General features: G+C 49.5%; 6 protein-coding genes across 6 annotated transcripts; 2 read left to right on the top strand and 4 right to left on the bottom strand.

Annotated features, from left to right (window-relative positions):
• Nucleotides 1–2,011: 2,011 nt before the first annotated feature.
• MAA_07517 (C2H2 type zinc finger protein) lies at nt 2,012–3,168 on the bottom strand (the record flags this gene model as incomplete). The annotated part of the gene is made up of 4 exons (XM_007825515.1): nt 2,012–2,020; nt 2,075–2,095; nt 2,281–2,985; nt 3,094–3,168. 4 exons carry the CDS (start codon nt 3,166–3,168, stop codon nt 2,012–2,014), a joined length of 810 nt encoding a protein of 269 aa, XP_007823706.1.
• A 6,913-nt stretch (nt 3,169–10,081) lies between these two features.
• On the bottom strand, nt 10,082–11,416 carry MAA_07516 (Regulator of G protein signaling superfamily; the record flags this gene model as incomplete). Its single annotated transcript, XM_007825514.1, has 3 exons — nt 10,082–11,009; nt 11,107–11,188; nt 11,251–11,416. 3 exons carry the CDS (start codon nt 11,414–11,416, stop codon nt 10,082–10,084), a joined length of 1,176 nt encoding a protein of 391 aa, XP_007823705.1.
• A 2,944-nt stretch (nt 11,417–14,360) lies between these two features.
• On the bottom strand, nt 14,361–15,166 carry MAA_07515 (O-methyl transferase B; the record flags this gene model as incomplete). The annotated part of the gene is made up of 2 exons (XM_007825513.1): nt 14,361–14,677; nt 14,746–15,166. 2 exons carry the CDS (start codon nt 15,164–15,166, stop codon nt 14,361–14,363), a joined length of 738 nt encoding a protein of 245 aa, XP_007823704.1.
• A 1,707-nt stretch (nt 15,167–16,873) lies between these two features.
• MAA_07514 (BCL5p) lies at nt 16,874–18,334 on the top strand (the record flags this gene model as incomplete). The annotated part of the gene is made up of 1 exon (XM_007825512.1): nt 16,874–18,334. One exon carries the CDS (start codon nt 16,874–16,876, stop codon nt 18,332–18,334), a length of 1,461 nt encoding a protein of 486 aa, XP_007823703.1.
• A 640-nt stretch (nt 18,335–18,974) lies between these two features.
• On the bottom strand, nt 18,975–21,716 carry MAA_07513 (bassianolide synthetase; the record flags this gene model as incomplete). The annotated part of the gene is made up of 1 exon (XM_007825511.1): nt 18,975–21,716. The coding sequence occupies one exon, from the start codon at nt 21,714–21,716 to the stop codon at nt 18,975–18,977; it is 2,742 nt and encodes a 913-aa protein (XP_007823702.1).
• Nucleotides 21,717–22,990: 1,274 nt separating this feature from the next.
• Nucleotides 22,991–24,040, top strand: MAA_07512 (hydroxypyruvate reductase; the record flags this gene model as incomplete). The annotated part of the gene is made up of 2 exons (XM_007825510.1): nt 22,991–23,492; nt 23,550–24,040. The coding sequence occupies 2 exons, from the start codon at nt 22,991–22,993 to the stop codon at nt 24,038–24,040; spliced, it is 993 nt and encodes a 330-aa protein (XP_007823701.1).
• Between the last annotated feature and the right edge of the window lie 3,164 nt (nt 24,041–27,204).

Raw genomic sequence — 27,204 nt, 5'->3', positions numbered from 1 at the left:
AGTATATGAGTGCACACTTGTCAGTAGGCAAATATACTCTGCCGCAGACTGTAGGTGCCCAAGTCTCTTTCGCTTGTTCCATCAGTCACGCCGAAAATGGAAAGGTGCTCCGGGTATAGTACCACGTTTGAATGCTATACTTCCACGTCTTCCCCGGTCAGTCAACGTTTGCAGGCCACCCAACAGCTCGGAAGCGACGCCTCGTGAGTAGCATCGGCAGATGGCTCTAAACATAGTAACTAGGTCCCCGGTATGAAGGGGTAAAAAGACCCTTCAGTATGGAGCTCGCCAGGGTTTTGAATTTTGGTCTCCGCAATCTGTACGGAGTAATCTCTACTATTTGTCTATCCTTGGCAAGTTGGTATGGCCATCATGTGACTACTCCATTGTCCTTTTACGACGGTCAATACCCTTACAGGGAAGTACGTATTCCCGAGTGCCCGGCGGCATCATTGGACTTGCTGGGCATATGTTATTTGCCCGAGGTTCGTCTTCGCTTAGATCAGCTGGAAACGTGATTCGGTGAACCCCGGATAAATCAGCTGGTAATTGAGGAAAAGGTGGGGCTTGAATTAGCATTAGGGGTTTTCAGACCATGTTCAATTGAATGAGCCACACGCATCTTGTTGATCTGCCGTAGCGGTGAAGATGGCGCAGGGGATCCATTGCGCAAATCCGGTAGTTTCCATCCCTGCAAGTCGCTCCGTCAAGGCCTTGATGATGGGGAGTGACGTGGCGTGCCTAATACGAGCCTTCCAGAAGACAGAGAAGTAGGGGCTACGGACTACAAACTTGCACATGTGGTCGATGATATGTAACCAAGCACTTGGCTTGGAAATGTCAACAAACCCGTTAGGCACAACCGCCAATGCGTTTGCGTGACGGCGCTTCGACGTCTACAACACCACAACATAGAGGAGTTGCAGATATAACATGGTGCTCTTTATACTATATGACGCGAGACTCACGTGCAGGAATTTCCCCCGCCGCCCGCCTTCTTGGCTGTCGAAGCAAAAATGGACGTACCAGAGTCCAGCTCCATTTGCCGATACCCTTGCGCCTTTTGAAGCGCATTGCGAGTATACCTGCCGTGGCTGGCTCTCTATTCCCCCAGCCGGCTGGGCATACTAAAGTAATTGATGGGTCCGCCTTCGCTTATTAGTTTAACCAGACATTGAACAAACTAGCCTGGCCCTTCCTCGTGCTTTTCTCCATGTACCGGGTATTCCCCAGGCGGATAAATCGTCAATATTTAGATAACCTTATAAAAGCTTAAAAGTATTCGGCAACATGTTCTAGAAGCTTGGCGGTCAGAATAAATACAGTGCTTGGAAAAGTCTGGTTGACAAGGTGGGTGGCGGCTATCGCTCGGTGGAAGCCATTGATCTACCAGACCAAACCGTTGCTCAAGGATGTCATTTGCCGCATCTGTAACAGATTCGGCCCGCATCGCACGGTCAACTCGCCCTTGACGATCAATGGATTGACAAATGGCCGGCTCCTGTCTGGCGGCCCAGAAAACTTCTGATTGGCTACGGTTGACTCTAGTTCTCGGTCCTTGACCTTTACCGAGGCGGTTTCGCGACGCCAGATGTCGAATGTTTGGCTACCGTGACTACTTTGATATCAGGATCGTCTGACGGGTCTGGATAGCGTCCCAAGCACGACCAATTCTCGTTGCCGCAATGCCCCAAAACCGTCCTTCTCGCCAAACATGGGCCGAAAGAGGTAATGGCCGTGGCGGTGATGGACGAGCACCCGACCACCTACCCTATCGGGCATGGTGATGCGAGATGCACGAGGGCCAACCAAGTCAAGTACGGCGGGGCATATCATCGTATGTACATATGTATGTACATGTAGGTCTGCCGATGGTACTGCATTATCTGAGAGCGGCCCGTGAGACAATGGCATCATCTTCTGTTATGATTTCATGGCGGGTCAACAAACTCCATGGCGTGACGGCTTTTGGTTTTGCAAGTTGTATTGCCGTCTCCGAGCCCTCGACTTGTTACACAACCTGCATCACGCTATAGTTGTGCACTCAATTCCAGATCCTAGTCACGTTTCATACCATGTAGCGAATGTATGTATTCTATTATAGTTGTTGGTGTATCTACCGGGTTTGCTCATTAATTGTAGATGGTTTAGTCCTCCTCCGACAAGGTTTCGGAAACAGGGTATTTTGTCGTCGTTGGTGCATCTTGAAGAAGTGGTTTCTCTACCCCAGAGTTAGCAGCTGGAAAGTACAACAGGGCACAAAACACATGCACATCTTACCATGTTGTCCATTCTGCTAAATACTCGATTGCACGACGCATCTAGACACGCGATATTGGGCTGGTGCGAGCGCATGTGTCGCTCGTAATCCTTCCTGGCGGCAAAGCCTAGCCCCAGGGCGGCACATTCAGGCCGGGCACAGAAAAAGACTTTGGTGTGGGAAACGTAGTGTTTTCGGAGATCGCATGCGCGATGAAATATGCTGCCTGATCTGCAACCTGCGTAGCTGCATCGCCAGTTTCCATCGTCGTCGAGAAAGCCCATCTCATACACATCCTTGGGAACCCAGTCGCTCGACTCGCTCGTATTGGACGGCTCTGGAGAAGCATCTTCCGTCGTCGCCGTGTAAGAGTGTCTGCTGGCAAGCCCAGCCGATGCCCCTGCCCACCGCGCGTCAAACATGGTGTCCAAGTCGACAAGGTGGCTTCGCGGGTCAAAGGACAGGTCGGACTCTAGGCAGAGGTCTTGCACGAAAGCCGAGTCGGCCAGGTTGTCTCGGGGAGAGTTGAGTAACTTTATGGAATACTGATCAGCCATGAGAGACTCGGGTAAACCGGGATACATGGCAGGATATGTCATGTTGTCCGGGCAAGGAGCGCATTCTGAATTCCTGGCCTTGGGAAATGGAGGTGTTTGATGGGTCGGTGGTAGGCTCCACGGCCCATGCTGGAGATGACTTGGTTCTAAATGCCACGTGTGGTTCTCCTATAATGAATCATTTAGCGACAAGTTGCTATCCGAGCATGGTGAGGTGGTGAGTGGACGACGGGGTTGGTGGAAGCTTGACATAAGGACCGGGCGGCTTTGACTTACAGAAAGCTCAGCATTGTCCAGCAGCGAAACTCCTGATTGGAAAAGAGCACATTTGTGAGTGGGCGAGCTATCCATCGTGGTCAATATGTGGAATTTGAAGGCGTTGACGATGTGGATTACATGCAATACGTACTGCGCGGCAGCTATATGTATCCTGCCGATTCCTGCGTCGCGGATGACAACGACATCGTCTAATCCAAGAACAGACTCAAGACATGGCATCGTTTAGCCAGCGCCACGAGATGCGGCTCCAGTCCCCAAGGCCATGGAGCAGGCCTAGGTGGCAGTGAAATCCAGGCCATGATGCCGAGTAACCGTGCCACTTGTCGACGACAAAAGTACATACTCTACGGTTGTGCTGCCTTAGGGGTTCCAAGTCAAGTGGGACATGGCAAGGGTGCTTGGCTCAAAAGTTAGGCCAAATTTGAACTGGGCTCAACTTGAATCAATCCCAGGTGCCATCAATTTTGATTACTTGATGGGCCGCTTCACTGACAATTCGACCCCATCGCCGCCAAGCATCCAGCGCGACAAGTGCCGGTGGCGCATTGTTTTCTAGGGCGACGAATAGGGGATAGAGGCGGCCCCCCCCAAAACTCTAAACCGGGGCCGCCTCCTGTCAACTAATCTGATTGGCGGAATCTGCATCTCATTGCCGCCTTGGGAATGGCGTCTCGGGTTTCGGTGTCGCTCCAACGCGTCAACTGGCCGCACTACTCTTGCATTAGGCCTTCATAACTCCTGCAGGCCAAACATTCAATTTGATGGTTTTGGCACGGGTTTCATGGACATGCTCTGTGGCCTGTGCCGAGTAATCATGTCTTCATATGACGCTGCAACTCTGTTTTTCCTGCGCGTCATCCTGGGTCTGTCTGTCCCTCGTCCAGCTGACCATAATACATAGAGGAGTCCCTTGGAGAAGGAGGCCCCATGTGATCGTATCAACTACCCTACGCAACGTTGAGGCTCAGCCCGCCAAGACGCCGGACGACTCTGCTACGAAGCTGTCAGACTTTTCCTTGAGCAATATTATTACCTCGATTAAGTTCTTTCTTTGCGCTATCCCAATCTAGATCGGTTGCTGTCCCAGCTTTTGTCCCGTCTCCGGTGAACGTCGAGGCCATGCCGTCCGGTGTTTCCCCACCTCCGAAACCCCTGGTGTGGCTTGTATTGTCCTATCCCAGACCCAAATCGTATGCTATCCGGCACTTTTGATCATTCATGTCGTTCCACGCCGTTCGGCTTTATGCTTGGCCCCTGTCCAAGGCCATAGATTGAAGAGAGAGAGCCGAAAGGGCGCACTTGTAAGCCGGATATCGGAGTACTCAGCCGAGGGGTCCGCTGTCACCGGATCCTTTTGCTCCATCGCTCCACGGTCAACGCCGATAACCCTCGTGACAGCCCCTCTCAATACGCCCAGATCAAGCTCTCATTTGAGGTAAGAGCTAATATTATTCTGCTGTCTGCGCGGGGGGAATAGTCTCGTGATGAGAATGTCTGGGCTTCTCCTCGGAGCAGCACTGCTGAAAGTCACTTTGCGCAAAGTTCTCTCCTGGTTTACTGCTGGGCATGCCGGCTATGTTTAAGTGAATGGGGAATGAGTCGCCATCCGCGGTGCTTCCCGCCTTTGCTACGCTGAACATGCCTATCTCATTGCGTATTCTGTTATTGCGGCGCAACGACCCGCATTAAACATCATTTCAACCTGGCACAACAGTGGTAGCCCCTAGTCTTACTTCCAAGCTATAGGGCGGCTCCATCTTCCCTCTATTGCAAAGTTACCCTGGTCGCCCAGAAAAGCCAATCAGGGTGAATTGATCTCATTTAAAGCCTTGAAATTGTTGGAAATCGTTAGCTGATCTGTATCTGTTCTCTCAGAGTCGTAGCACTGAGATTGTTTTATATGGTGGTATATGGAATCTGCAGGAAACTGTCGTAAGCATAGCAAGTAGTAAGATAAGAGAGAAACTAAGACACATTCTGCGCCTGCTGGAGAATGCTACAAGGGACTTGGAATAGTCAACCAGCCCGTCTCGTAGCTTGATAGTTTTATGCAGCAGCTTGCCATCTCTCCAGAGTTGATAGTATTCCCGGTATAGCGTCGAGGATGCGTGCTAGTTTGGGACCTACAAAATTGGGAGAGCGTGTAGGTAGAACCTATAGAAGACGTTAGAACCTCTATAAGCAAGTAGAAGAAAAACGTGGCTATCCAACCGGTGCCAATGTCCATTTTGGTATGGATCTTTGAGAAGTTATGTGGCCGACATCAAAGCCTAGCTATTATAACCAGTTTTGAGCTGCTTTCCGACAATGCCAAGGGCAAGCAGACTCTACGAAATAGCGATAACTATGTGAACAGGGTGCAAGTTTGCTGGGTATATTGAGACTAGATGCTGGGAGCGCACAGGAGACCTTGAAATGTCGTTGGACGATAGGCAACTGTTATAAGAGAGTTCGCATTGCGTAGTGTCTAATGGCTCTCGTACAATCATAAGCCACCAATCCCTGCATTATCAGACAGTTCATCAGACAGTATGAATATCGTCGAGCAGACTGGCCACCGCCAGGTCTCCAACCAACGTCATTACCATGTCTTCAAATAATAAAATTCTTATGGTCCTCTTTCTGATCCGTTTTGGCTACTGAACGCCTGTTAAACTTGACGTTGAACAGCGAGTTATGTAAAATTGTTTCCATATTGTAGCTTTCGTGCCGAATCGACAAATTCAACAGCGTATCAACCATATGCAAGTGCTTTATTAGATGCCGCTTAACATTTTCTTGGATACACACAAATGCAAATTATAGGCTAATAAAGTGTAATTGGAGAGCTTTATTACCTTGCTTTAAGTCTTTTTTTGTGACGAGGGCTCAGGGAGAGCATGGAGTAATGACTCAATTCATCTAATAACAGTCTTTGGTATCAACGGTCCTTGGCTTTTCTCAAGTTCTGGATGGACCAAGGACATTTATTTATGTAAGAAGTCAGTGAGAGCCTTATGCCACGGCCAGGTAGTGGCTTGACTTGTCCTCAAGTATTACAGACAACGCCGATGTCGTTGGGATGCCGCTCGTTTGGATGTGTGCTGACAACCGGTCGATACTTGACATCGTATTGGTTTATGACGACATGGTTCAATGAATTCTGCAAGGGCCACATAGCATATTACTTATGAAGGTTTATGATCTCTATGTATAGAATCCCGCAACGACCCCATACCAAAATTCAATGTTGAAGCAATACGATACCCCCACAAGCTTGAGCCGGAAACTCGGCAAGTGGGTGTGGCATGACCCTGTATGCAGATTGCACCATTAAAAACAAGGCCCAGCAAACGAAGGGTATGAGAACCGACGCGAACAATACTCAACATACTGGCAGAGTGGCGAACAGCTTGTCAATGGAATATCAGATGTTTGGCCATACTACTGGAACACAACATGCTTATTCGCCAAAGCGGTCCAAGGGGCTACATAGGCAAAGAATCCGCGGTTTGCCTCTTATGTCAAACCACAGACCCTGGGTTGCAGACAAGCGATCAAAATGGCTCCATCTATCCAAAGGCATCCGTAACTTCCTCATTCTATCTAGTGTGTTGCGGAGTCTGCTTGGGAAGAAGATTCGGAGATGCCCTGTCTTGGGGTGACATTGCCGTATGCTACTCCATCGGCCAATAATGCAGGTCGCTTACTGAGTTTCAATAACCCCTCCCAATGACAAGTTGTCCCATCATTCTACTTGAGTCTAAATGCACAGCAGATCCATAGTGTGAATGCCGATATGTGCCCCGTGTTGCATTCCGGATTATGTATGCCAGACCGTACGTCAAGCTTTATACCCACATCCCGTTGATCGTCTTACTTGCGTGGAGAACATGTCGTTGAGAAATTTTCTCGGAACTTGCGAGAGAAAAATGAGCAATTTCGGGCAGCAAGCGCCAAGAGAGAGATATCCGGTCCGACTTTCAACAACCCCATATCGCGCAGACATACAAAAAGTGCTTAATGGGGAGTAAGCCTAATGATAGGATCGCTAATAGCTCTAGCGTGATACGTCGATCGATCATCATCGGGGGATGGCCCGAAACGTCGCTTCTTCTGCACCTCTCGGCTCCTTATGTCCGACCTTCTACACCCCGGCTATTTCCCTCATGGTCTTACTTCTTTGAGTGACCCGGCTGAACATTTCTAATCTTGTTTACAAAAGAAATCGCGTCCGACGGGTAGTTGTAGAGGTAGGTACGATTAGGCGGCATACACTACACAATATTACCTTTTGCAAACCCGATTTGCTAGATATGGACGAAGGGCACTCTTCGGTAGTAGTAGCTTATCAGGTCGAAGTTGGTGATTGGGTGTGTATTTCTTTGTTGAAGCCAGACCAAGCTATTTGGCAGACATCAAATCTGGCGTGTTGTAGCTGCTACAGGATGTCTGAATCTCAAATAGAGGATTAAGCTGTGAAGTGGAAAATCTATGCGTCATCAAAGCCAATCTAGTCTCGTACAGAGTCGCCCCATCAGTGAACATGAGGAAGTCATAAAAGAGATTAAAACGATGGTCACAATGGCGTCGGAGTGGCTGTGTTGAAGGTTATTCCTCTCGCTAGGGTTGTCTAATATTCTCGAGTCCGTGATAACATGCCTGTAAGAAACCATAATCGTCCAACCCTTCAAATTACAGAAACAACACCTATATTCAAAATTCTGACCTCGGGAAAGCCCTCGTGCTCGTCTTCTGCACAACACAAGTCCCATGAATGAGCGTCGGCACGGCACAAACGAAACTCTGCTGAAGACGCCTAATCGATGGATTTCACCGTTGGCCAATGTATCCTCTCGAATGAAAGTCGTCTACTCGGATGAAGGCTACTGCTATCCGTAAAAGTCAGTCATTAGCGTCAACTACACGAGGCCGGGGATCATTACCGCGAAGTGATCCTGTCTATGAGAGCTGGGGAAAGCGGCGTGTTTCAACGTGCTTAGGTGACGTAATTTGTCTGGTTATAGCCATTTAGATTTCTGGCCAGAGTTTGGGCCATATCCTCTTCTTCTTCCTCCATGGGGTGTCTAGAACGAGAACTCGACACATAGACAAGCTTCGTGCCAAGCTTTCTCGTGACGGCAAGCACCCTTTCGACCGTTAGTCGACGTTGACCGCCTCAAGGTCGCGTAGAACTTACCGAAAAGCCGTTGTAAATGACGATGTTGGCAGCTTTTCCCTCATCAAGAAAACTCCAGTTTGCTTTGCCAAGTCCTGGCCTTGGCAGGGATAAGGCTCCTGGCCAGACTTGGAGCATCTCTTGCCGAAGCTCAGTCCACTACAATTCCTCTTCTACGGTTATGCTAAGACAGAGCCGCGGAATGAATTACATTATAATTGACCATATTTCTACTTAGCAGCTGCCAAGTAGCCCTTTAGTTCTTGTTCGTTATATTCATTTAGTCAGTGGTCAATATACTCGCTGGCTTGTTACAGTAGAAATTAAACTACTGCTTAATCTCAGCATTTTCAACCACACGTTTCAATTCTTCACTTGTTCTTCTACGCAGGCTTTCTCTCTTCACCAATCGCTTTTGTTTTTCCTTTGATACCTCTGCGCGACTTTCCTTGCAGGTACACGAGGTTCCGCATACAGCAAGTCGACCTCTTCAAGAGACAAAATCCGTCGACTCAGGATTGCAGCAGTATACCTATGGGACGAATGGGAGATTCAAGCACATGAATAGTATTTAGGCCTTCTATTTGAGTCGGTTCATTAGAGTTGTTGTTATCATAACAATGAAGTTCTGCGTTGAGAAGGCGTCAGTGTTACAAGCTGTCACCAAGCGGCCAAACGCTGCTCGACATGTCTCATCCAGGTTCAGTTTGACGATATAGCTAATTCATTAACTTTGATTTGGACGTGAAGGGGTAGAATCTCGGGAACGTATGCTCATGGGACGCAGACAACCGTGATGCCTCAGATAACCCTCAACTAAGCCAACGCTTAGTGTAGAGGGATACTCATCGCGAAGCACCGTAGAGAGGAGTTCAGAAATAAAAGCACCAGTAAGAAGAATCATATACTAGCAATGGACATCGAACGCGAGGCAGGCTCGTGCTTGAAGCTGAGTAGAATGCTGACACACATCATGGCCTTGTGGCGACCCATGCGATCGGCTAACGTAGCTGGGATGAAGGAGCCGATGGGAAACTTGAAGTTTATTCTAGTACCCTCGAGAATTAGTCGTTGTGCAAATGGTCAAGACCAGTGGCAGTCGTTCTGGTAATCAGTCAAGTCAAGAAAGTTACGTGCCGTTAAGCAAGACCACGAAAGGGAGGGTACGGTTAACACCTCTTTGTAAAACACTAGGCATGTATTACCTTTCCTGCAATACGCTAGTTGAGTTGTTTGAGGTAGTTTACTTGGTGGGTTGGCATACACAAAAAGGTCAATCCCACCCATCTGATTAAAGATATCTTTCCACGAGTACTCTGTTATAGATGACTCAATCTTGCCATCACTGTCGTGGTGGCACTTACCATCTCTGTGGATCCATTGTCTTTACAACTAGACCTCCATATGACGGAATCTTGGCTAAATACTACATAAACGACGTAGACTTCTGCTACAAGGTTCCTGACATCAGGGACCTCGAGCAGGCAGCTATGGCAGAGACGCTATCCGTAGCTCTGGCTGTGACGAAGACAGCGGATCTGAGAGCTCACCAGACTGTCATTGTACCGGGTTGCGGACATGGCTCTTTTTTTTTTTTTTATAAACTAGGTTAACTTCGTTTTTACAAAGTCTACCAATTATATGTAGATTTTAGAAACTTGTGTTCTTTTTGTATATATTATACTGTTCTTCTATTAGAAATCTTACAAGGTAATATATACACAGCCTTGAGCTACATAGCTACTTGGCGCAAGGCCTCCTAGACGTCAGATGATTCTGCCCATGGCAGCCAACAGCTCCCACGTTCAATGGCGAAGCATTGTTCCCTCAGGACGTCCTCCAGACAGGCAAGAAGATGAATAATAGCACGCCCAAGCTCGCAAAAGTCGCGCCGCCAACGAGGCTTTGGATGACGATTTTGTGCTGGAGGCGACGCAAGTGAAGATCCTTGACGCGGACCTTGTTATCGAAAATCATGAGGCGGGAGAGGAACCCAAGGGGCGCTGTCCGCCGCAGCCGGCCGGATTCCTCGTCGGCGAAGCGCTCCCACGGCAGCGGCTGGCGGCGCGAGAAGAGCAGGAGAAAGAAACAGCTGCCGCGCAAGCCGGACAAGACGAGGCTCATGCCAAGCCATAGCATGGGCCAGGCGGCAAAGACGGTCCACGGCGAGTGGGCGCCGCGGTAGGGGGTGAAGGCGAGCAGAAGGACCGTCAACAAGCCCGCCACGATCAAGACTATTCCCAGGCCGGTGGCAACGCAGACGGTCTCAAAGGTGCCGTTGGCTATGCCGAGGCGGACAAAGTTTCGGTGCGAGCAGTGCTGAAGCAGCTGGTAAACGTGGTCGGCAACGGGTTCAAGGTGGGACGGGTGAGAGGACGTTTGGATGTCGGCGAGGACTTGGGTGCGCATATGGCAGGGGATATTGAGCTCCTTGGGCGACCCGGGAAGGAGAAAGGTTCGGGCGATGGCGAGGACTTGGTCCCGGTATGCGTCGTCTGAGTTGCTGTGCTCGGGCGGCTTGTCGTCGCCGGCCTCACAAGACTCGGCGTCATCGACGCAGGTGAGCTTGCACTTGGTGCCGCTTGTGCAGGTTGCGCTGGCACCAAGGAGTTGTCTAATCTGGGAAAGAAGACGTTCGACTGCACCAGCGCCGACGTCGACATGTTTTGGCTCGGTAGGGGTGGGCATGTGAAGCGTGCTGGCATTTGATGATGCATTGTCAGAGATTCCAAGGCAGTCCCTCTTCCCCTGCGCACTGGGACCGTTGTAGCAACGCTGATAATTCTTATACCTGCGTGTGTAATCTGATAAGACGGAGGGTTTCCTTGTCAAGTGGATGGGGTAGGACATACCACATGTAAAACTCGAGGTTCTCTTCGGAGAACTCTATGTGCTTCAGGTACATGTAAAAGTCAAACAGGGACATGGGGCTACCTGAAGAATGCGTTTCGTATCAGAGGTGTATTTTTTTATCGATGAGTTGGTCTTATACATACATGTCTTGTTGCCAAGCACTCTGTCGAGTCTGAGCTGGTTCGGTATCACGCAGCCGCTTCTATCTGGGCTGTAATCCCGTTTTCCAGATCTGATGGCATCGGAATACTCTTTAATGTTACGGTACTCTGGCTTCTTGTACCAGGTCAACCAGGTCGGCCAATACATTTTTATTGCCAAATTCCAGGTTGGCGATGGGGCAGATGGACGGATTGGGAGGCGTATGACGTCCTGTGAAAAGGGCTATCATGCAGGGTGAGGTAGTAAATTTTATACGCGGAAAGAGAAAAACAACAACATTGAAACTTGAACGGTGCCGAATTGAGGTGGAGTGTGAGGTTGAGCAAGTGTCAATTCTGTCGATACTCCAGATTTTGAATACACGTGGCAGAGAGAAGAGCGCAGGCACCGTCGCACAAAATTTAAGATTCGTAGTGGAGTTCGTTAACAGAACGCCACCCCCGTCGTATTTGATGCGCTTTGACAGCCAATAGTCTCGTCACTGGTGGGCAAAAAACGCCGTTCTCAAGGGCGGGCGCCATCGTCGGGTTGGGGTTAGGGTTGGGGCGGGGGCCTGCAACTTGTGCGAGTCGCCAGAGAACAGGGTCACGAGTCACGACTCACGAATAAGCCACATTTGCAGTTGACAACGCTGTTTACCTTGATAGTTGCGCAGTAACAGGCACCGGCAAGCACAAAATTCTGCTCAACGCTACAGCGGGCGATATTGTCGCTGCAATTCGATTACACGCGAGTTGCATGGCCGAAAATCGGCCTCCTCCGGGCTGTGAGCGGCATCTTGGGGTTCCTGGTTGACCAGACTTGACACCAGACATGTCACTGGCATTGAAAAATGGCCTGATTGCGCCCTCTTAAGGGAGAATACATGCGACCAGGCAACTAAAAAGTGGCACTTGGGCTTGACCACGCAAGCCACCTGAGTCGAGTCGCCACACGACAAAGCCACATGCACTGGCATCCCATAGTTTTGCTAGCAACTCCAGCCAGAGCCATCTCTGGCGAGCACATTCAGCTCAAGGCGTAAAATGTCTGGTCTCATTGCTTCGGCGCTCTCCCACGCTGTTTTTTCCACGAATAACGGCTGCGAAACAAAGAAATTGTCACTTATGACCGCGTTCTTTGCGGACAGAGAGCGTCCTGCCAGCGCTTCTGTGGCTTTATAATATACAGTATGTTTTTGTTTTGGTCTGATCTAGACCATTCTTTGACTCAAGGTGGTGAGAGCTACGTTTATTATTTTTTAACTATTCCACCATCATCGTGTTTCCACTCTTACATGTCCGGTGTAAACGCACAAGCTGAACAAGTCGAAGCCATGTTTGGTCCAGTCCAATATTCGATATTTTTACAGTCAAAACACAGTCAAGTGGAACCGTTCTCGGCTGGGAGTCACGGCATTTCAATCCCTACACAAACATGAGCAATTCGTCTCACGGTTTTCTTCGGCCAGAGTTATAGGCTGACGGGCCCGCCGTACACGTTTATTACATCAACGACAATAGGCTGCAGAGGATGCCAATCCTTCTGAACTTGAATGTTTCAAAAGTACTACCAAGTACTATTGTTGCGGAGAAGTCGGCGAAAGACATCTCGCAGCGTAGTAGGCGGCGCAGGACAAGTCGCATGAGGATGATGTGTTTTTCGGCTGCAATGGCAATAATCAACAGCGGTGCTCCGGCATTGGCTTGCGAGGGCATACCTGCGTAACGGCCGGGTTAAGTAATCATTTGCTCTTGTAGAGCCCATGGTGGCAATTCGAGAGTTGGCATTACCACCTAGATCGACTCGGCCGACAGCATGAGCTCTCCAAGGGCCCAGACTCGGCTGCATTACCACAGGTTGCCATTCGAGATTTCATCCATGACAGTTAGCACCGGCGTCATCCACAAGAGACATGATCGGAGTCAAGGAAAGGCTAAATAAACATTCGCCACCATATTGTTGCTTGTTGCCCGTTTCTGTTAAGCCTCCACAGTTTTATTGCTACGTTTATGGTAAAGTGGACTCTGGAGTAGAAGCCCCGATTAAGTTCTCCAAACTGTAAAGCGGTATTTAAATAAGCCAACAAATAGTTCCGGGTGGATCGTTTTTAAGAGTATGCTAACCCGTTTTTTGATCAGCGCGGGGAAGACAAAAGCTTTAAGTCACTTCATATCCGGAAGTATTTCCAGTTAGAGTTGTAGTAATCATTCAGGCCAACGTCTAAGGAAAGATGGCACAACAGTTGCCGTCAAAGCCGCTGCTAACTTGGCTCTTTCAAAAGCTTGATCAAGAGTCTGACGATTCTTAACGCTACGTAGAATTCTCTGAAAAAGAGCTCACTGCATCACCATACCGAGTGAGGCCCTTTATTTATACAATACCTCATCGCGTCCGTGATTGTCTGAGTCCGAGCCCGAGAGTACCAAGCATTTAGCATGAAAGGTGCAAGGCCTTTCTGCTTAGATAATAAGTGAACGAGCGAGACCTGACTCATAGCCGCAGCTTTTCTTCTGTTATTCTCTAAATATAAGGCTGAATTTCTTCAATGTATGCTGTAATAAAGTCTATCTGGAATCTGATCGTCGAGTACACGTGCTATGTCCCGGACTCGACTATTCGACACTCCATGTACCATGAACGCATGGCGAAAACGGATAATTCATACATATTCTAATTACTTGCTTCGTTATGATTCTACTAGCGCGACCACTGGTTAAGACAGCTTCGCCGAGAGGCTGGTGCTGCCAGTTCCTATCACGCTTTCTGCGCTCTGTTGCAGAAAAATTATCCCAAAAACCTCCAGAGCTATTCCTAGTTTATAACAGCAATAGTTGAGGTCGCAAAGCTTATATTTGGCTGACATCTCTTTTAGAAGCGGTTCGATCAATTATCTGAGACTCACATTTATCGTAGGTTCTAAGGCAGAACCCCTACGAGACCGAGTATGTACGGTTCTGGATGAAGTTTTGCATGGTTATTCAAGGGTCAGAGTAGGCAGAATACTATGTATAATTTTTGCTTGGCCCAAGGGCTCACTACCTTCAGATAATTCCAACGCCTGCAACCCTACGCTCTAACGTACAGAGGATGCCGTGGTATTTGTTTACTTTTAACAAGCCAGTGACGCAAGGATTAAGGAGTCTTGCAATGGCTCGCTATAAGTTCGAATCTCCACGACGGTGAACCCCGCAGCTTTGAGAAGAGTATGCCATTGCTGTCGCGTTCGCTTCATGCCCGCGATTGAAGCCATCATTATGAAATCCAGTTGACAAGCCTGACTGCGAGCTCCAATATCTGGAATAACAATATCGTCAATAACGAGCACGGATTCCGCATTCATAGATGGCGCAATCTTCTTCAACATGGCAATGCAGTTGCTGTCTGGTAAGCCATGGAGAACGTTTCGCACATAGTAGAACTTGGCATCTGTGCTGAAAGTCAGAAAACGCTACAGGCACGGTAACAGTAGAGTTGACGTTTTGCAATCTACTCACTTTTGATGGGCTGAAGGTTGTCAAAATTATGCTCCATAGCTTCAATTCCATGAGGCATCGGCTTGGTTAGTCGTCCGATGGTGATTGGCATGTCTTGCAGGATTACCCGGCCAGCGATATCTGGATACGTCTCTCGCATTCGGATGCATTGGTGGCCAAGGCCACCGCCAATGTCGACAAACAAAACACGAGTGGGTTCTGACATGCTCCAACTCTGAACTGCTTCGTCTATACGCAAAGCTGACGCCCAATCACCCTCCGGCTTTTGGAGGCTCATTGCTTCTTGCATATATCCTTGGAGTTTCGAATTCTGCGCCAGATACTCATAGCAGGAGAGGCTCGTTGTGAAGGCGTCCTGAAATATGCCCTTTGTAACATCATTTACCTCACTGTATGAATGCTTTTCAAGGAAGTCAGGCATGGTCTGAAACGTCTTGTTATGTATGTCAAATCTAGGATACTCGTGTCAGGTCAACAGCTATCATATTTATAGTCTTTTTTCCGGACTTGAACCTACAGCAGATGTACGCCAGACTCTAGCGCAGGTTTGGCCAAGTCCGAAGTAATCGTTTCTGCAGAAAATTCGTCTACTGCTGTTTGCTGAACTACTCCCACAGAAGCAAGAAATCGTAGTAGTCGTCCTGGGATTCAACTCTTGTTAACACTATATTTTTGCCTTTATGCCACTATTCCAACAACCAAGCTATACTATAGGACACAAAGCAAAGGAGGTACATAATGCTTACCGAGAAGATCTGGGGCAATACCAGTTTTCTCGCTGAGGTTGCCACTTGACAAAGGACTGCTGCTATTCACCAAGGCTCTGAAGAGGCCTGTATCTACACCCACGCGGATACAAGCAAGTTGCAAATGCTAAGAAAATGTTCAGTACGTGATCTTTAAAGGATGGCATAAGAACGGTCTCACAGATCTAGACAATCTCAGCATATACTCATAAGGTGTTTCCAACTGTGACAAAACGCTGAGCAGAGAATGTTGGGCTTGGCCACGCTCTGCCGAGCTTAGTTGAGAGCTAAGCTCTTTTACTTGCGCGAGCAAGTCATGAACTTGCTGAACTGGTTGGGCCATGTTGAGGTAGTTGTAAGTGACGTTGAATAAGCGTGAAGGAGGACAAGAATAGAAAACCAGTATTCAAATCAACTACGCATAGTCAAATACACTAGAGTATCGACATGTATACTTATAGAAGTGGTAAACTTGCGTATAGTAACTGTACTCGACTAGTAGCAGGTGCTCAAAACGGGCGCTGCCAAGAAGCCTGGGCACTCGGCTGTGCTTTTATTGATCTTGTATCGCGTAGTCCAACAGTTCCAGGCCTTTTGGTGCCAAGTCGAGCCCTAGTCGCCATAAATCAACATATGCATATAAAGGCCACCCCTCCCCGTATATACCCTGCTATAGCCCTGCTGGGACGAGCAGGGGAGGGAATATTTACCCGTATACTGTAAATGCACCCGCACTAGTCAAGTACCTAGGTCGCTGCAGGGGTTTAAACTACATGTACACCATGCCTGCCTATACAACTAATTACCTTGATGTCGCTACTCCGCCCACACTTCTTGGATTGGTCCGTGAAGCCATATCAGCGCAAGAAACTCTGCCTTGAACAAGTCCAGCATCCTTGGACCTTATCGTGGTTAAGCCTGGGCGCAACTTGTCTTGCTGCCGTATTTGTCCCCTGTTCGCCCCCACTGCATAACCTAAATTCGATACCAAGTCTTGACAAACCTGGTTATGTACGATTCAGGGTCTTTGCGTAATCTCATTTTTGGACCGATTACGCATCCAGGCGTGGACTTGAAGGAGTGAATGAATGGTAGGTATCGTATGTTGCCTGTGCCGCTATTGCCATAGCATAATGTAGGATATAAGAGGAGATGGAGACGAAAAAGCGTATTGAACTCTGTTCAATTGGTATATAACGCAACAGTATCAGACTTTCCAAGGCATTGTCCCCATAAAAATTCCATTTTTAACCGCCTTCTTTCGGAAGAGAGTGTTGTCAACTTGTATCCCAGGCACCATCCTGGTTGATGACCTCGTCCTGAGCCCTCAGCAGCAAACACTCTTGCGCAACTGCATGCAAAAGCAGCAGCGACACATGACAATGGCGACAAAAAAGACAGCCATAGAGACTGCAAAGTCTGACAGCGCCTTCGAGACTATACCTATTGAAGAAAAAGACCGATTTCCTCCCGTTGACAACATCCGCAACCGGATGTTCTTCGTTGTCCGCGAGACCCTGCGCAAAGACTTGATGCGGGACGCACTTGGGGAACTTATTAGACACCATTTACCTATTCTCGGTGCCCGGATTGAGAAGGACGAAACTGGGCTCTTGGTGTACCGTATGCCCAGTACATTTTCCGATGGTTACAAATTATTTGAATGGTCAGAGAACAGCATAGACTCAACCCTAGAGTCAACTCAGCTGCTGCCCACCAGCTTGCCTCATGATGGATCCCCCACCTTCGGATCATTGTCTGTCCAAGACATGGAAAACAAATGGACGCCGTCGGATTGGCCTGTCGAACGCCAATTCGAGAAGGCAGATACAGCACTCCTCCTCGCCCACATTACAAGTTACGCAGACGCCACGGTTGTCGCTCTAAGTTTGCCACATATTGTATCGGATGGGATGGGTTTTGGAAGCCTCGTCACTGCCTGGCTTCAAGTCATGGACGGCCAGACACCTGCCCCGTTCCTAAACCTCAAACCTGGCACCTTGAACGGCCCCGACGACATTCCACAGGAAGAACTACGAAGAAAGAAGAAATTCCGCGTGACATCAAAATCAGAGACTGCGGCCGCATTGCTGGGCTTCTTACCCGATCTCGTAAAGCATCCCCAAGAAGTCAGACGGATACTGTTCCTGCCCTCCACGCTAGTTACCGACTTGCGAAATCGACACAACGATGATTTAAAAGCCACATACGGAAAGAACACGCCAGCGCTAAGTGACGGAGACATTCTGATTGGCATCCTTGCCAAATTCGCATATATAGGTCGCAAATCGGCCAAAATGGTGACTCTGATGTCTGCCGTCAACGGCCGCGGACTCCATCCAGCGCTCCCTGCAAACAAGCCATACCTTCACAATTGTGTCACCTTTGCCATCGCCCGCTTGCCCATTTCGAACAAAACTCCCCTCTTGGAGATTGCCCATGCTCACAACCAAGCCGTCTGGGAGGCATTCAAGGTGGAAAACATTGAACGAGACTTGGCTGTGACTAGGGAAGCCTGTCGTCGGGGAACCTTTCCCTACTTTTGCGAACCGCTCGAGATGGCCTTCTTCACAAGTAATTGGTCTGGGGCATGGCATCAAGCGAATTTTGCCCCGGCGGTAGTTCGAAAGGGAACCGATGCTACTGGCGCCATTCCTGATGTGGTTACGCCTCTGGTGTTTGGGCAAGCTCGCCGTCTACGAAATAATTTCCTCATGAGATACGGCTCTCAGATCATGTGCAAGGCCGACGGCGGATATTGGTGTGACTTTACCGCCTCCACCAAGGGAATGGAACTGGTGCAAGATCTTATTAGACTGGACCCGAAGCTGCATGGTTTGTAGAGTCTGGCGACTGTTGTATAATATCTACGTAAATAATAATAACTGACCATTCCTATTGACGACGTTGAGAAGACGAACGAGTCATCTATTAGCCGTCCAGTTTCTTAGGCTCATCAAGTCGCAGCATTCATCTAATAGGTTCAATCTAGTCTTCTTGTTCAATCAACAAAAGGGACAGCCTTGCCACGCACTACAACTGCTAATCCAGACATTCCGATGAACTCCATGAGCAAAATCGTAGTCGGGTCCTCAACTCTGGCAACTACCATGGCAGGCTGTCACAACACAACGGGCAACACTGTGAGTTAAGCTCAATAGGTTTGGAATGTAGTTGACTATGTCTATTAATTTATGTAGCACCCAGTCTTCCGAATGATTTGCTACTCATCCGACTGATTCGGCGTCCCCTTCGACCTGCGACCCCACAGTCGTTTGTAAAAGTTGCGCCGCGGCTATAGCAAGTTAGATGGTTTGGTCTAGACGCACGAGTTGCACTATGCTCGTGACTCACTTCATGTTTTGGCGGAGGAGGCTTCTCCTTATCGTGTGCTGCGCAGAGCGGCGAGGGTGAACAATCGCCAGTTCCCAGCGTCAGCGAACGGTTAGCTATTCGTCCGATACCGTCTAGATCAAGACAGAGCTACACACTCACTTTATTGACAAGGTTTGCAAGGTCCGGGTACCGAATAATGTCGGCTACACTCAGCTCTATGCCGGCTGACCGCGCCATGTTGGCCATTTTGATGGCTGCGATGGAATCCCCTCCCAAGTCGAAGAAGTTGGCTGCCTGGATGGGAGACTTTGGGTCAATATTGAGATTCCGAAACCACAGCTGCCGCAGCCTCTCTTCTCTGCTGATGGGAGAGTTTGAGGGGGTTTCCTCCTTTGACGTCATGTTCTGGGTCATTTCATCCAGCAGCTCGGCGCCGATGGAGCGAAGCTTTCTTCGATCCGTCTTGCCAGTCGCGGTAGTGGGTAGACGTTCCAGGAGAATATAATATGATGGAATGCCATACTGGGGAATAAGCTGCTGGAGCTTTGCTGTTATGTCGCGGGCCACACTTGGCTCTAGGATGGACGCCCGCGTCGCCGAAACGGTATTGTCTTGTCCATTCTGCTTCAGCCCTACTAGAAATGCAACCAAGATGGTGTTGTGAGACGTGCTGGGCCGTTGGACTGCTTCGACAACGGCCACCACGTCACTGGGCAATTGTTGTCGCAAATGAGCCTCGACGTCGCCGATGTCTACCCTCTGACCACGGATTTTGACTTGCAAATCTCGCCGCCCAAGGTACACAATAGTACCATCAGACTTGTAACGTACAAGATCGCCGGTTCTATAGAAGCTAAATCGGTCCAGATACCGACTCGTAGGGTGCCAACTAGGCGTCCCGGCAATAAAAGGTGATTTGGTTTGCGGCGGAGGAACGATGTAGCCACGCGCAACTCCCGGACTTTCCACGACCAACTCACCAATGCATCCTATCGGTGCCAGTTGGTGAGGATTATCAGGGTCGGTGATCCAAAGACGGGCACCTGTAGCTCTGCCAATATTACTCGGATCAGCCATCCCCGGGTCGATTCGAGAAACACTGCAAATCGACGAGGTCTCACTCTGGCCGTAGCCGCACAGCAACTGGACCTGCGAGGCCCAAGTATCTCTTATTTCTGCCGAAAGCGCTTCTCCACCCAGCACCAGTGTTTGCAGTCGCGGGATGTTTTCTGGTCGAATAGCCCCGATGAACGAAGGAGTGAGCAACGCCCAGGTCACGCCGGCATTGTTTATAAAGTCTGTAATGTTGTTCATACGATCTTGCTCCGAGGGAATGCAGACACAACCTCCTTGCATGAGTGTAGCTACGATTTCTATGAGGCATGCACCAAACGCATACGAAGCAAACTGAAGAGACCGCGATTTGCTGTTGATATGGAGCTCCGGAGCATACTTCAGGGCGCAGGATGCAAATCCCCTGTGCTCAATCATGCAGCCTTTTGGCTCGCCTGTGCTGCCGGAAGTGAAGATGATGTAGGCCAAGCTTTGGGGCTTTGCGACAGATATGAATTCATCTTGATAAGCTAACAAGGACTCAGAAAGCTCGTCGTCGACTATGATGCACTGAGATACGAGATTTTGGAGGGTATTGTACTGCATTTTCGAGACCAGCGCAATTGTGGCAGATGTCTGTTGGCAGATTTGCGCAATCCTCGCGGGCGGGTGAGACGGCTCAATGAGGGTGAACGCCAGGCCAGCTTTGAGCACAGCGAGTATTCCCACGACGACCCATTTGGATTTCTCGAAGCATATTGGCACGGCCTGTTCATGGTCTGGACCAAGAGATTGGATATAGGCTGCCAGGCGGGAGGACAGGCTGTTGAGCTCCTCATACGTCCACTCGCCATCCCAGGCAAACACGGCCGTTGAACCGGGCCTGCTAGCACTCCTCTCAGCTATCACGTCGTGGATGCAGACGTCACTTGATTCAAGCTCGGCCGCGTTCCAATCATTAATCTCTGTCTGGTCCTCTTGTGTAAGTGGTTGCAGTTGTCCAAGTGGCACATCGGCCACAGAGCCCGAAAACGTCTTGATCAAGCAACCTAGTTGTCCTAGAAAACGAGCCATCTGACGAGCGTCGATCAAGCTCTGGTCGTATCGCGCGCGAATGAAGGCCGAGTCATCCGCCATTCGGCACTCAAGAAAGAGGGCACGGTCCGTGCAGAGGTGGAATGCATCCGATGTTGAAATTTCCTGACCATGTAACTCGTTGCTTGACGCCTTTGTGACGACTTCTAGGACTGTTTGGAACCCACAAGCGGCAGACGCGTATTCCCCGGCCTTGCGAATGTCATCAAGGCCGGCCCGGCCAAGTTGACTCACGGTGGCGTCATGTGCCGTGACATGTTGCAAAAGATGCGAGCAAGACTGGTGAGGAGCACAAAGCACACGCGTAGGTATCACGGCTTGGGATGGTTTTGCCGTCTGGTTCTTGGAGTCCGGGTCAAGATGCGTGACAACAATGCCAAATAGCGCTTCCGGCGCATGTGTATATCGGGCGAGGAGGACCGCGAGTGCTGCTCGGCAAATCGCCACGTTGGACCATTTCTGTTGAGACTGCGATGTCATGTAGGCGATTGTATGCTCCAATAGCCCATCTTGGCGTGGTACCTTCTTAGAAGACGTGACAGTCGGAAACGCAGAGGCATCCAATCCGTCAAAATGGTGTTGCCAGAACCGAACCGAGGCTTCAGAGTCCATGCCCTTGAAGGTGGGCTTTGTTGGCATTCCCAATGCTGTATAGTTGTCAGCATCACCATGACTAGGCGTCGATACGACTGTGGTAGCCGGATCGTTTCTGGTTGGTGCCGCGTTGCCCTGTGAGGTCATGTTGCTATACAGATAGGCTTGATGTTTGTTCTCGAGGTTTGCCGCTGTCCAGCGTGAGACCAAGACACTCGCAACGGGCCAGAGCACATTACGATACTTGATGTTTCTAGTGGGATGTTATGCAAACATTCTCTTTGCCTGTTTTGGGAGCACCCATGTCAATGTGGAATCATCAGGCCATAACGCCCGGTACTAGTGCAAGTAGGTATCCTCGTTTGGGAAGTGATAGGAGCACGCCAGTTTTTCTTCGCAGAGTAGGTAAAGTAAATAGATGCAAATGCGCGGCACAGGATCCGTAATACGCTGTAGCCGTGAGAATGGAAAGACGCTTGTACAAGGTCCTACCCGACACCTGGTAGTGACTGGAGGTGTAGATATTTCCGCCCCTGCCCGCACTAGTAGGGCTATAGCAAGGTATACAGTCTGACCGCAGGCGCGATTGAGGTCCGGTCTCCAGAATTCGGCGAGTTACTTGTTGCCATGTTGATAATATCTTTGCCAGGGTGGAAAGTGCCCTGACCCACCGGGAATATGTTGGGACAGGACCTTGTAGTTATCAAGTCAATACTTGACTTGTCAAGGGTGCGAGCGTGCCAGGGATCCCTGGCCTCTGTCAATGGCATAACTTACTACCCCGAAATGACACCCAGCCAAGTGTTGCCAAGCGTCGACGGTGGCGCTGATTTGGAAACTTTGAAGTGGCGTCTATATTCATCATGCCAGAATGACCTATTCATATTTGGCCCAAGTACTCGCCACGGACCGCTAGTCCATGACCTGACTAGAAATCTGGTCAATTCGTACCAGACCTATTACTCCGCTGTCTCGTAAAATGGGGTGCGCGTAGATGTCCTTGCAAACCCTGGTATGTATTTCGGCTCCTCCGTACACGCTCCCAGGCCGTGTCAATATATTTACATATAGGACTTCTCGAGCCGCCCACAAATGCCAATATATCCATGTATCTCTCGAATTGTGGAGCTTTAACACGCTGCACCCTAGATAATATATACTCCGTACTAATAGGGCTAAATGGTTTGTGCCTGGCATGGACAAGATATCAGCTGATTGTCGACATCTGAACGAATAGAGACCCCAAACTCAGCTCTGACAGCGCCGACCTGTGATCGACGGTAGGCCAACTCCCGCCGCTGTGCCATCTTCCATTCGCCTTGCGCAATTGGTGCCCTCATCCTGATCTATTCAAGAGATGCGGCTGTTACGACTGGCTTAACAACACACTGCATGGCGGGCACCGTCCTCAAGTCGGAATTATGCGACGTCAATCCACCGTTACAAAGCACAACATTGTTGTTCTAGACGATTGCTTTGCACCTTGTGCGCAGTTTGACTTCGACTATGTCATCACATACTACTCCTCGACCGAACCTCACCAGCTCCCTGCGCGCATCAAGGATGCCACGATTATCATCGTCACTGACACCCGGGTCACTCGTGAGGGCATACTTGGCGCTCAAAGGCTTCAACTTGTGGCCGCCAACGGCACGGGGACAGATAGAATAGACAAGACGGCGCTTCGTGAACTCGGAATCGGCCTCTGCAATCTTCCTGCGCAAACCACCGAGTCCGTGGCTGAACACGCCTTGGCGCTGTACTATGGACTGAGGAGAAACTTGGTGGAGATGCATGCGATAACCATGGCAGGTAAAGCGTGGGCAACATGTGGCAACACACAGATGAGATTTCAGCGCAGTAAACCGCCACCTCGAACCAACGCCGAAGAGACAATGGTCGTGTTGGGGTATGGGACGTTGGGTAAGCTCTCTCCAACTAGACTTGCAGAGCATGTCAATTAATGGAAATCGAGAAAAGGCAAGAAAATAGAGTCATTAGGCAAGGCATTGGGGATGAATGTTGTCATCGCCGAACGCAAAGGCGCCCAAGAAACCCGTCCTGGTCGTTTGCCGTTTCCTCAGTGCCTCAAGCTCGGCACCATATTCGTCATCGCCGCGCCTCTGAATGAAACGACTCGGGGCATGATGGGCACCGCTGAGCTTGCCGCCATGGATCCGACGTCGCTCATCATCAATATCGGTCGCGGAGGCATTATTGATGAGCTGGCTCTCGCCCACTCTCTTCGGAAGGGCGAGATTGGTGGTGCAGCGACTGATGTCTACGAAATCGAACCGGCGACCACGGCCAATTCGCCTCTGCTGGACCCGACGATTCCAAATCTGCTGCTTTCGCCGCATACGGCGTGGTACTCGAAACGGTCAATCGATAATGTGCTTCTCGCGCAGAAATTGAACCTCGAAGCTTTCGTCGCTGGAAATATGACTAATGTTGTGATCGCACCGAGATGAGCCAGGAGGAGAAATAGGTGGTGCCTGTCGCTCATCTTGCAAATACAACGGCAGGCTAGCAAGCTCTAGAGTTCCTTCAAAATGCTCAAAGACAGCTAATTAATATCCTATCTTGCGTTTTGGTACGCTGGCAGTCAATGAGCTGGTTGAGCAATCAAAGTTACTAGTTCAGTATTCTTCATGTCGTCGTGTCGCCAAATGACATGTTGGCTAGCTGGAACAATGTCTCTGAAGCTAATTCTGCTCGGATTGTGGCAGGTCCCTTATCCTGTCTTGTATATTGTGCCAAGGACAATAAGCTTGGTAATAATAAAGCAGAGTATTCGTTGCTGGACTCGAGGTATTCATGTTGGAAGGTGGTCGATGGCAATAATTCCAAGTTCGGGGCGATCTAGAGGTTTAGAAGGGGGAATGGTAGGTTTGTCGAAAGAGCTCCGGCCAGAATATGCAGGGACGGGATTGTTTTGGCTACTAGGGTCACAACTTATATGGTGGATTAAATGCAAGTTGCCAACATTTGCATTCCTGGCATTAGGCCCGCTTTAGCGAATATCACTCTACGAGACATTTTCCTTCAATGTTCCATGTCAGTACATCCATGTCTCCACCACAGCTCTCCACCAGCGTTGAACGTAGTTGGACCATTCAATCTTGAAGCTTGCTTGCATCTTCGACTGCCATTACTTCGTCATTTAGGATGCCGCCCCTGGACGCGGCTGATGATCACTACGGCCTTAGGCCACACTGCGGAATCTGTGGCGGGCTCATGGAAATCGGCGAACCATTTTCTTTGCGTAAGCGCCAGTTTCTTGCTCCTTTGTTTCGTCTCTCCACCTCTAACCAAGTTGGCACATAAAATTCCCAGTCCGAGGCAACGTCGACTCGACAGCATTTTCCCGTCGCATTGGTTCATTCATCTTCCCCGACTACGGCCATCTCCTTCCGAATACATTCGGGGTACGACTGTGCCGAAAACCTGGTTGCAGCCGCTGTGCCACGTCCGCCGAGTCCTCGACTGTACACTCAGACTGCCTCGATCTTGTCCAACAAAAGTGCCTGCTGGACAAGTACTTGGAACAACTTTGGATCATCACAGCCTGGCGGGTTCCATGGCGCTGTGCACCCCATTTTCATCTTCAAGAAACGAATGTCGCACTAGACTTCTCCAAGTTGGAGGACCTCGGCATCTCAAGATTGAGATTGCTGCCACGAGAAGTGCTTCACATCGTCTACTTGTATTCAGCTACCAGTCTATTTTGGCGGTATAACTCGGCCTCCGAGCTTGCCCGACGATTGCCCATATTGTCATCAGAGCGACGCTCGGTTCCACTTTGCGCTGTTGTTTCATGGGATCGGGCTAGCCAGCTAACAACCTCAAACGCCATCAATCACCTACCAGTCCTTCGTTTGACAATTGATTCCTGGGGAATCAAGAAGGTCGAGAGACTCCCCGAGTACCCGGCCTTTCAAGGCTGGCGGACCGAGAACTTGCTGTTTGTCGTACTGCAAGAGAGAGATATTGAAGGGGTCATTGCCCACCTCAAGGTACATAATCCGTTCTTATAGCCGACCCAAACCAAGAGACTTACTGATATCCAGTTTGGGTGTTTGCGCTTGGAACTACCCAATATAATTCATGGACTCCAGGTTTGGGATACGCCGTCGCCTCCTGCCTTAAACCGGTGCTCCTTCCATCCGGCAGGCCTCTCCCACTCCACACAATTTAGAACTATGCAACTAGGCCAGACAACGGGCATTACATTCTTCTTCTGCTTTAGTGAAATCTACGCTATTCATGCCCACACACGGAGAACACCCTCTGCACAGTCAACATATCAGCTCTTGTCGCGACGACGTCAAGCATCCGTCACCTGGGTATATATCCCAATCTCAGGAGAGGACTATATTGCTTTGCTAGGTGCAAGAATGATGGACAAAAGTTCCGCAGGGTGTATCTGCTTGATTGTGAGTTCATCATAGGAGGAGATCCGGAAGCAATGGGAGGCTGATTATCGCAGTTGCGCATGAAACTTGCCGGTGATGTGGTTGTTGGCTTCACATACTCGCAGGAAGCAAGGTACTTGGTATTAAGCAAGTCACGCCCATCCACAATTATATACAACACCTCGCAGTTGAGACCTATTTCTGTTATCGGTGCCTATACCACACAAAAGGATGACAATTTACCAATCGATCCCTTTCGGTGCCCACTTATCGAGAAAAACCCCCCTTTCCGGGACGCTTGCTTCTCATTAAGCCCCCTAAATGGCACTAGCCGCATTAGGTTGTTTCACGATAATGACAACGGATTTTGCCTGGGAATTCTATTGGAGTTCAATAATGGTGCGCAACGGTCACTTGGGCAGTGTCGTGTAGGCATCGATCGATCCGAAGACTACCAAAGGCCAGTTTGCATCTGCTTTCGTCCCCAGTCGTATACACATCCCGCAATCTCTGGTTTGCTACAGGCAACAACGGTTACTTGTACGGAAAGACAAGAGCATAGTCACGGTAGCAGGGATTGGACGTGCTTTCGTTTACAAGGCGAACTTGAATTCTGGTTCTCCCTATACGAAACTAGATTGAAAGTAATTGCTGATCAACGCTGATGAGACTACAAACTATCCTAGGGTGCTAACCTCGAAGTTTCGATGACGCCGTTTTCTCGTTGCTGCCCTCAAGCCTCCTTACAACCCAACGACCAGGCTAAGTATTGCGTCTCCGATTCACTTACCCAACAGTAACATGGGTAGAGAGTCCCTGATGAGAAGATGGTACACTGACACCAACCCCCTTCCGGCATATTCACGCGGGCTCCATCGACCACTCTGCGACACTGGTATACACGGTTCTCGAACCTATTAACCGTAATCCCGTACGACGTAGCGGAAAGTGGTCTTAGCGACGGTGTGTTCTCAAAGATGGCCTTGTCTGGAATAGGGTTCTTCTTGACATGCTCAAGGGCTTCCACGAGCTCCTTACTGCGAGTGGAATATTCGGCGTCTTGGCCAATTTCCGAGAGCTCATCTCCGGGTGGCCAAAATCGTGTTTCGTAGTCGTCATTGCGCTTGTACGCCCAGATTCTGGCCTTGGAATCAACACATGTCATTCCCGAGATGGCCTGTTTCTGCGTTTGAAAGAGATGGGCGCAGCAGGCGGTGAAG

Source organism: Metarhizium robertsii (genome assembly GCF_000187425.2).
Source record: "Metarhizium robertsii ARSEF 23 chromosome Unknown MAA_Scf_14, whole genome shotgun sequence".
NCBI classification, from domain to species: Eukaryota; Fungi; Ascomycota; class Sordariomycetes; order Hypocreales; family Clavicipitaceae; genus Metarhizium; species Metarhizium robertsii.
This window is presented reverse-complemented; position numbering and strand designations above follow the sequence as displayed.